Consider the following 10,018-nt stretch of genomic DNA (forward strand, 5'->3'; position numbering starts at 1 on the left):
GAGAGAGAGTGTTATATTACACCCCAATGTTAATCAGTTCAATCTGAGATAAGGAAAACCTCGGGGACACACACACACACACACACACACACACACCCCCTACAATAACCATAAACCTATAAAACTTACCCAACTCGCTCTTTTTTAATGCTTTTATTGATTAACACAGTGGGAAATGTTAAATATTATGAAAAACAAAACATTTCTTTTTGAATTGTATGATTAAATATTCTAAAACATGACTTATCTGAAAACTAAATATTTCAAGTTACATCATATTGTTAAGCTTTAAACAACTCCAGCACTTTAAAAGTAAATAAATAAAAGAATAAACTGCCACTAAAGCCAGTTGTCGCTTGTTTGCTGTTAGCAGGATGTTCACCAGGCTAGCCTTTAGCCTCGACATACGCGTTCGTTTTTCTTTATCCCGTCCGCATTCCGACACGCGCTCTATTCTGCGATGTGATTGGCTAACCGCGCGTACTCGCACGCGTTTCCTCCTATCACGGCGCAGAACCCTGAGCGCATGGCCCAATCCCGGGGAGGAAGGGCGGGTCTTGCCGCAATACAGGTGGGAAGAGAAAACGAACGTCTCTGACAGGATGTTTCATAATGAATGAAAACGGGTATCGTGTAGGACGAACAACACGACGAACTAAGTGGGGTTTTTTTTAAAAGACGCAAAATAACGTCTGAAAAGGTGGTTGAAGTAAAAGTTGTGTTATGCGTGAAAGAGAACCTGGCTAGTTAGCATAGCGTAGCGTAACGTAGCATAGCGTAAGGTAACTTGGAAAGGAAACCTGTCGCGGAAACCGAGCGAGCGGGGGTTTTTTCTTGTTTTTTTTTTTAACGCCAGTCTTCAGAACATAACTAAAAACATTCCCATAAAGTGCGTAAAAAGAGGAAAGCAGTCAAGTATCAAACCTGTTTCGCTTGAAAGTTGGCTGTAAGGGCCTGGCGAAGTCATATCCGCGTTAATCGGCCCGGTTACGTCCCGAGTAGCGGCTCCATGTCTGCAGCTCGACGGGGCAAAGCTTCTCCATAACAACCGCGCCGCTGGCTGTCCCACTTAAACAGCCGCTTTACCGCCTTCATCCGCCAGGGGGCGATGACATTATTTCTGCCTGTAATGCGCACATCTGACCAAACAGCGATTATTTCTTTTAGTCGCTTTATTCACTTTGTCCACTAGATGGAGACATTAAGCCGAGACGCTATACAGGTGAATACCGTTTGTTTTCTTGTGGTAATGTTGACGTTGTAATAACGTCATTTCCGATTTCGGGACTTAAAAAAGAGCGGTTAAAAAAGAAAGAAATAAATAAAAACATTGACGCCTTTATAAAAAAGCATGTCTTTTGTTTTTCTCTGTGGCTCTGTGGTTGGTTCTGTTCTACTGTAGTGAACTAAGCTAGTGCTAACTTACTAACTGCACATATATTTATTTCTTATCAAATAATCAGAATCAAACTGGAAATCAGAAAAAAGTAGAGTTTTTTTAAACGTTTAATTGCTGATTTTTAAAAAATTATTTATTAGCTACCTCTAAAAAAATATGTTGTTATGAAACAAACAGACAGTAGATAAATAGATAGACAACTAAACAAATGTAAGAAATAAATCAATAAATACATCGGTAAATAAGCAGTTTGGATGGTTATTGAGTGCTCAAACATCCATCCATCCATCTTCGGTACAGCTTATCCTACAGGGTCACGGGGAACCTGGAGTCTATCCCTGGAAGGGGTGCCAATCCATCACAGGGCACACTCACACACCCATTCATACACTATGGACACTTTGGACATGCCAATCAGCCTACCATGCATGTCTTTGGAGTGGGGGAGGAAACCCCCGCAGCACGGGGAGAGCATGCGAACTCCACACACACAGGGCCGCATTGGGAATCGAACCACAGTCCCCCCCCCCCAAAAAAAAACAGTGGAAACCCTTATCGAGTTTGTAATGGTTTTAATGTTTAAAAAGGGAATTGTATTGGCTTCAACGGAAACTCTAACGGTCCCTGTGGGTCTCTACTGGTAATTTGTTGCCTTCTATTGGTGGCATGTTATGTCTCATGGACATCATTAAAGACCAATAACGGTAATGGTTTTAATGGTTAACAGCTGCTGGGTTGTAATGGTATTAGAATGTCTGTGATGGTTTCTATTGTTGTTGGGGTTTTTTCAGCAGGGATCTGAAATGGTGAAATAGTGAACAGTCTGGCTCTCGCAGCAGGTTTTTATTTATGAAAAGACACAAGTTACCGCCTCGTTCACAGAGTTTCAGAGACGAGTCACAGATTGAGTCTTTAATCTGGAGATTGCGCTTCACGCTGACGCTGTGCAGAGGATGATGGGAAACACACACACACACACACTCCTGTCTGCTTTGAATTAGACGTCGTTCAGTTTCCTATCAGCCGAGACGCCCAGAGATTACGAGACGGAAAAGTTCAGATCGACGCAAAGCAGGACATTTCTGAAAAAAAACCCCACTGTGATTCCTCATAAAGATCAGTCTCAGTCACTGAAAAAGATGCTGGGGGAAAAAAAGTGGCTAATATTTGAACCCAAACGGAAAATGAAATAGAAATCAAGTCATTATACGAGTAAACGAGCATCGCCATGAGAAATGTATCATTTCTACGTAGTCAAAATTTATTGTATAATTCACTATGTAATAAAATAAAAATAAAACTATGAAATGATGCTGATTTATATCCAAATATATATATATATCAGTACATCAAAGAAATAAAGAAAATGTGTGTGTGAAGGTCAACTCTGAAGTGTTTTAAAATGAATTCTTTGATTTTTTTTGTCTTATTTTTTAAATTACGTGTATATATATATATAGAGAGAGAGAGAGAGAGAGAGAGAGAGTGAGTAATAGGGTCCCTTTGGAGTCTAACAGCAGCTCAGACTGAGATTCAGGACAAAGCCGGAGTGTGTAGGGTTCACTGGGATTTTCTCAGCAGGACGAGTCGACCTTTCAGCCTCAGCGTCTCGAAATCAGTGGGGGGGCTTGTTCAGCAGAGTGTGTGTGTGTGTGTGTGTGATCATCGAGGTATGAAATCTGCTTGGTTTCAGTGCTGTGTGTTTGGGCCAATCTCAGTCTGAGTCTAATTAGAGCTGCAGGTGGTAGTGTGGAGCCTCATCAACACACACACACACACACTCTCTCTCTCTATCTCTATACATTAGGATTTCCTGGAGTTTCTGCTTTTCAGAGGAACAAGATTCCAAGCTGTAAAACAAAAGCACAGAGTTTGTGCTAAAGGGACAGACTTTCACTGAAACACAGGTGAAGTGTGTGTGTGTGTGTCCTGAACAAACATGTTTATCTTCAGCACACTTTCATAATCTTTGACACTTTCATTCATTCATTTTGCAACTTGTTCTTTCTTACTTTCTTATTTTACTTCTTCTAGTTCCAACCGTCTCTGACATTTATTCATCTTTCTTTTCCTCTTCTTTTGTTTATCCATCCATCTATCCATCCAGGTTCCTTTTTTGTCTTTATTTTCTTTCACTTGTTTTTCTTTTCTTCCTGTATCTTGTTTTTTCCCCCATCTTCCCTATCCTTATCCTTTTCTTTCTTTCTTTCTTTCTTTTTCTTTCCTGTCTTCTCACCCAGGTATCCCAGAGATGCACTTTTAAAAAAAACAACAACATTCTTCCTTTTTGTTCTTTTCTTTCTTAAGCCCTGACTGAGTGAGCAGGTGAAATGTGAAGTGTTCATGGTCTCCTCTCTCACTACCTGAAACCTTCTTTTCTCCTCTCGTTCCTCATCCAGAAGTGGAACTTCTGCACTGCCTCGCTGACAGGGAGGAAACTCGGGCGTTACTGCACTGGGAACAGTGGATTGTGTGTACAGTTTGGAGGCTGTGTTCCAATCGTACAGTATGAAATGTGTCGTGTACATAAAGGCACTCAACTTATAGTAGACCCAAATCCTAAAGGCTTCCTGATGTTATATATTGGGGGGGGGCAAAGTGTAAATGACATTCTGTGTAAATGACATTCTGTGTAAATGACCTGAATGTTATTTGGTTTATTTATTGCTTGGTATTGATGGCTATGCTTTTAATCTCTGTGTGACCTGAGAGTGTGTTTATTAGCCGTGTGTATCTTGGCTTCTTTTGTTTATTGAGTGAAACCATTATGCTACATTACTTCTCTCTCTCTCTATCACCCCATCCCATGTGATTGTCTGTCCCTTTTAAAACCCACAGTTTCTGTCACGGTTTGTGAACAAGCCCCCCCCCCCCCCCAGTGCTTACTATAAACAAACTGTCCGGGGGGGGGGTCGGCCATTCAGGTACAGTGGTACTGGAACTTTCTGTAAGATGTCTCTGCTGATTTTAGATGCTGACGTTCCATGCTTTGGATGTAGTCATGAATCCTTGTTTGAGCTTCTCCAAAAACTTTACCAGAGGAGAAATGAAGTCGTTCCATAAATCTCAGTTCAGCTTACTTTTACCCTTTAAGTTCTGATAGTGCTGAAAGATCAGTAATGTGTCAAACATCACGCATATGACCTCAAAAACATTTAGTTTAAAAAAAAAAAATTGATATAGGCTAGAAATGAACCAGATGTAGTTTCCACCCCCTCCTCTAGCCTATAAGGGGGCTGATGGTTGCCCTCTCTATTTACACAGCGGGATTGACGTGAAACTGTTAATTGTTTGCTCCCCAGACAGCGAGGACGCGGAGCCCTCAACTTTCCTCCTCCTCCTCTATCATCATCATCAGCATGACAAAGCTCCGGGGGGGAGCGGAGTGGCGCGGCGCGCTCAGCCCGCACAGGGAGTCCGGAGTCCGGCTACAGATCTCAACTCTGCCGCGGTGCACCGGGACCTCCGAGGAAACTTTGCGCCCAAACTCCGGGGTCATGGACGGCGTTTTTGCGCAACCCAGCAGGGCTATGGGGAGTGTGTTACCACAGCTAACCGGCCCTGAAGAGAAACCTGTACCCGGATTGATGGACGCGCCTCGGGCTGGGACTCACGGTGCCTCCCGACTCCCCGCGGATCAGCACGCCGGAGAGTATGCGCCGAACGCCTGCAAGAAGAAGAACTACCAGCGCTACCCGAAACCGCCATACTCTTACCTGGCAATGATCGCCATGGTGATCCAGAACTCACCGCAGAAGAAGCTCACTCTCTCCCAGGTAAGACTCAACACCTGGAGGAAATGCTGAAACACCCCTTCTTTTGCACCATATCCCCCAGATGAAATATGAGTCAAGTCCACATTACAGACATCAATACATCATCATAACTTTATTTTAAAACAATTACCGTGTGCTGCATCAGGTGCTACTCTGAAACTCTCCACTGCCTGCTTCCATTCTTCTGTAAACTGCTCACACTGCAGATAGTTTGATTCATTTGAGTTGATTTAATATTCCTGTCTGGGTTAAGAGTTGATTATTTACACACACACACACACACATACATACATATATATATATATATATATATATACACACACCACCTTTTTTTTTTTTTTTTTTTTTTTTTTTTAAATGTCCTTACAGTAGAACTTTTTTCCTACAATACAATGTTGTCTTGTGTAAGAATTTTTTTTTTAAACCATCCAAAACTTCCTAGGCCCAGGCCTCCTAACTAGTTGTGGTGATAGTTAAAGATAAGATGAACTTTTATTAGGGGGTGGGGTTTCAAATGATCCTGTAAATTGACTTATAATAAATACAGCATGAAGAAATCTTAATACGATAAACAACATTAATGAACAAACCTTAGAAATGGTTTCATTTATAATACTATCCACTACGAGTTGAAACCGGAGCTCTGAGTCTGCTCGGACGGGGTGATAAGAATGAGGGATGGAGGGAGGGAGTGAAAGTAATGCACACTATCAAGTGTGTAAGGGTCAAAATGTCGCCTAGGTTAATGAGCGGGAATTAAACGGCTGGACTACCCATAATGCACTATAGGTCACTTAAGTAGTCATTGAGCTGAGCGTGTGACGCTGTTTTAATGCTCCGGCTTTAGACGGGCGCGTTAAATTTTATGCAGGAAACCCAACTTGTATGTTAACCGGTGTTGGAGAGTAGCTAGCTAGCGACAGTATAATACTAGCTTCACTAGCTCTTGAGATATTTTCATAATAACGTAGCTGGTAAAGTAGCAGGGTGGAAATTTCCAGAAAGGAACTGAACAAAGAGTAGGCCTCCAAGTTTCCCCTCAAAACTTTAATGTCGTCGGCCGTTTTATCTCGGTAGCTTGTCAGGTCGTTGGCTTATAACGTAGGTTGCCGGTTAATTTGAGCAAGCTTGAGACGTTACATTCTAGCTAGCTAGAAAAAAACCTTGTAATGTCCACTCGGCTGTGGTGTCTTACCACCCTACCCTACCACCGTCCCCAACTACATGCTGTTTTTAAAATTGTAGTCGAGACTTCTTTTTATTTTTCGATCACATATTTGGACACAGCCCTGGTCATGGGTAATGCTAACAGCTCTCTGTAGTCTGTGTTTCATAATCACTTTTCATAATAATAATAATAATAATAATAATATGGTGGTGATGCATGTCTCAGTGATGTACTTTTCTCCTTTCATCTGCTCAAGATCCTGAAAGAGATCAGCACACTCTTCCCCTTCTTCAAAGGGAACTACAAAGGATGGAGAGATTCGGTGCGTCACAACCTGTCCTCCTACGACTGCTTCATCAAGGTGTGTATGTCCTCGACGTCCGTGCGCCGACTTCCTTTTGATTCCGTCAGAGCGGTTACAATTAGCGTGATTAGCGTGATCCAGGAGTATGCGTGTGGTGTTAGGAATCTATACGGCATCCCATAACGTTCATTATTATTGTGATGGTCCACAAAGGGCGGTGCTTAGGTTATGTCACACGACCAGTCGCGAAGATGATCCACCAATCTTTCAGTCTTTCACAACCTCTGCTAAGCTAGCTAGATAACTGCGAATATTCCTCGTATGTTTTTGTTTTTTGGTGTATAAAGTTGACGAATCTCTCTCGCGCTCTCTCTCCAGGTGCTGAAGGACCCGGGGAAGCCTCAGGGAAAGGGGAATTTCTGGGCCGTGGAGGTGAGCAGGGTTCCTCTGGAGCTGCTGAAGAGGCAGAACACGGCTGTGTCCAGACAAGACGAAACCATCTTCGCACAGGACCTGGCGCCTTACATCCTGCAAGGGCACACTCCCGCTCCGCAAAACGAGACGCAGCCGGCCGCGCCCAGCCGTCGCCCGTCCCCCACTCCAGAAGACCTTTATCGTCCCAAACTCGACTCGTCCTTTGCTATCGATTCGCTCTTGCACAGCTTTAGATCGGCGGACGTGCTTAGGGGCAGAAGTGATGGGTGGGGGGTGGAGCCTAATCATTGCTCGCCACGGCCTCGATATATGTCGGCCAATCGGAGCGCGTCGGCAAGTTCCGCCAGTCCCGCATCATCCTCGTCGTCGGATGAAGACTGGAGAGGGCTGACACGATTCGAGGCGAGGAAACGAGGGACCGATGGAGGACCCAACGATTATTTCCCGCCGAGCAAAATGGTGAAGCGCGGTGCTTCAGCACCTCCTCCTCCTCCTCCTCCTTGGGAGCTGCCAACTTCCTACGCCAAATACACCCCTCCGAACGCTGTAGCCCCGCCCAGCATGCGTTTCAGCACAAACCCGTTCGTCCCTCTCGGCTCCGTTCCGTTCTACAGCCATCACATCACGCCCAATCACTTTGGCGCCCGTTCGTACTGGCCTCTGTTGTCCGGGGGGCGTGTTTCGCTACAAGCTCCGCCCCTTCTGATGGACTTGGACAGTATGTTGCAGTCGGTTCCGCCCAACAAGAGCGTGTTCGACGTGCATACGCCACCAAACCAATACGGACCTCCGTTTAGCAAGTATTCCTAACGCTGCTGCTACCGAGAGAATATTTTTACACGGGGAAAATGATAACGTTTCGCTCTCCGTCCGAAGGCGGAAATGTCCACGGTTTACTTTCACCGCGTCCGCTTGGGATTGCTTCAGGGAAATCTGCTGATGAATGTAGCGCAACAATGTCCAAATCCTTTGCACTGACAGTTTGCACTCATTTTATCTTTTTTACATTTTTTTTTTTTTTTTTTAAATGTTCACCTCGACGTTTGAATGTTGTGTTTTGAAAAGCGACGTGTTGCCAAAACAGCGTATTTATCTGATGTTTACACGCTTTTCGTGTCACTTCTACCTCAATTTTATCCTGAAACATTTTTAAAAGGAAATCCTACTACCTACTACTTTTCTCCTTTTGTGAATGCTAAAATGCTACACGGCTAACCTGCGTGCTAAATTCCACACGTGGCTGTAATGCTACTGTGAACGGTCATGCTAACTGATGGTCTGATTAGTGTTCGTCGCATTGATCTGATGGATGGTGTTGATCACATGGGTTACAGATGAGAGTGTGTGTGTGTGTGTGTGTGTGTGTGTGTGTGTGTGTGTGTGTGTGTGTGTGTGTGAGAGAGACAGAGAGAGAGTCCCAACCCCCTGGTTTGAGAGAATCTCGGTGCCGCTACATCTGCATGTTGATGGCTCGTCGTTAGTCTGCAATCTCCTGAGCTATTCAGGGGAAACTTATCAAATGCAGATAGGTGTGTGTGTGTGTGTGTGTGTGTGTGTGTGTGTGTGAGAGACATTGTTCTTTATTGTTAAAGGCTATTTTATACCAAAAAAACCCATTCATCCCAATGGTTCTGTCCATTTCTTTCCTAATCCTCGTCCTAATTTTTTTTTGTTGTTGTTGTTCTTGAGATTTTAAAGGGACCCGAACCATTTGTGCGCACATCCTGTATATGGTTTATTTTATTCTTGTGTTATTTTAAATTTGGAAGTGTGTCGCATGTTCCCCACGTTGTCCTCTTGTTTACTCCAAGTGGAACGGACTTCAGGTAGTTTTATTTTTAAAAATTTTATATAAGTTGCCGTCGTGTGGTGAATTAAAAGTGATGTGAGAGGAATAAAACGCTCAGGGTGGTGCTGTTATAGGAAAATAATCATTCATGTTTGATCCGTTTTCCTAGAACAGCACGGCTCTGAGTATTTATTTCTCTAAGAGCACAGGAACTTGTCAATGATTTATAAAAAAAAATAATTAAAAAAAAGTTTTGTTTTTTTTTAAATGATGACACGGTGTACTTTTTTTTTTCTTCATTTATGGTTACATTGTGAAACGTGCCCAAAACAAGTTTCTGGAACCCTATAAACCTATAATTTCCCCACCAGCCTCCCTTTTTTCTTCTCCGTTGTGAAATTAATACGACGGTGGAATAGAAAACTAAGCGACACCTTCTGACCAATGAGAATCCAGAATTCAGCAGCGCCGGGGTGAGGAAATCAGACGTGGTCCGCTGGGGGAACTTTGTGTAGTCGAGACGGTCACGTTACAGTTTGGGAGGTGTGAGGCTCGTTGTTTATACAGCATGAGATGATGTCAGTTCATCACTCTGAATAGTGTAGCGTTAGCATCTCTGTAACTCTAGAACACGATCAATAATGATTTATCACGGAGACGTGTAGTGTCGCTAATAACCCCCGCTGTAGTGTAGTAAAGCTGTTGTGGTGTATGTTTATAATTCTACACCCTGTCCAAGGAACCCCAAAAGGCCACCAATAATGGCCTCTAGTCCCTATCTAGTACACTATTTATTTAATAGGCCATCAGTGATGGCTTCTACACCCTAACTGGTGCACTATATGTCCTATAGGCCGCTAGTAATGGCCTCTGCATACTATCTAGTGCACTGTGTGTCTAATCGGCCACCATTACTGGCTTCTACACAGTGCCTAGTCCACTATTTATCAAATAACGTGCCAACAATGGCTTCTAGTCCCTATCTAGTGCAGTATTTGTCCAATAGGCCGTGAATAATGGCCTCTAGTCCCTAGCTAGTGCACTATTTATACAATAGGCTGCCCATAATGGCCTCTAGTCCCTAGCTAGTGCACTATTTATCCAATATGACACCATTACTGGCCTTTACTCCCTAACTAGTGCACTA

General features: G+C 43.5%; 2 protein-coding genes across 4 annotated transcripts in view; one reads left to right on the forward strand and one right to left on the reverse strand.

The window, feature by feature from the left end:
• The window catches only part of ppp1r16a (protein phosphatase 1, regulatory subunit 16A), a 20,735-nt gene extending 19,674 nt beyond the window's left edge, over nucleotides 1–1,061 (reverse strand). For all 3 annotated transcript variants that reach the window (XM_053639581.1, XM_053639579.1, XM_053639582.1), the window contains exon 1: nucleotides 925–1,061. The gene's annotated coding sequence lies outside the window, so the exon portion shown is untranslated. The remainder of the gene's footprint in view (nucleotides 1–924) is intronic.
• Nucleotides 1–9,987, forward strand: part of foxh1 (forkhead box H1) — a 14,779-nt gene extending 4,792 nt beyond the window's left edge. Inside the window, exons 2-4 of the mRNA XM_053640375.1 lie at nucleotides 4,702–5,175; nucleotides 6,600–6,704; nucleotides 7,026–9,987. Of these exons, the coding sequence (XP_053496350.1) occupies nucleotides 4,702–5,175; nucleotides 6,600–6,704; nucleotides 7,026–7,892 (1,446 nt within the window). The 3' untranslated portion in view covers nucleotides 7,893–9,987. The remainder of the gene's footprint in view (nucleotides 1–4,701; nucleotides 5,176–6,599; nucleotides 6,705–7,025) is intronic.
• The last annotated feature ends 31 nt before the right edge of the window (nucleotides 9,988–10,018 follow it).

This window comes from Ictalurus furcatus, chromosome 13, assembly GCF_023375685.1.
Source record: "Ictalurus furcatus strain D&B chromosome 13, Billie_1.0, whole genome shotgun sequence".
Taxonomy (NCBI): domain Eukaryota; kingdom Metazoa; phylum Chordata; class Actinopteri; order Siluriformes; family Ictaluridae; genus Ictalurus; species Ictalurus furcatus.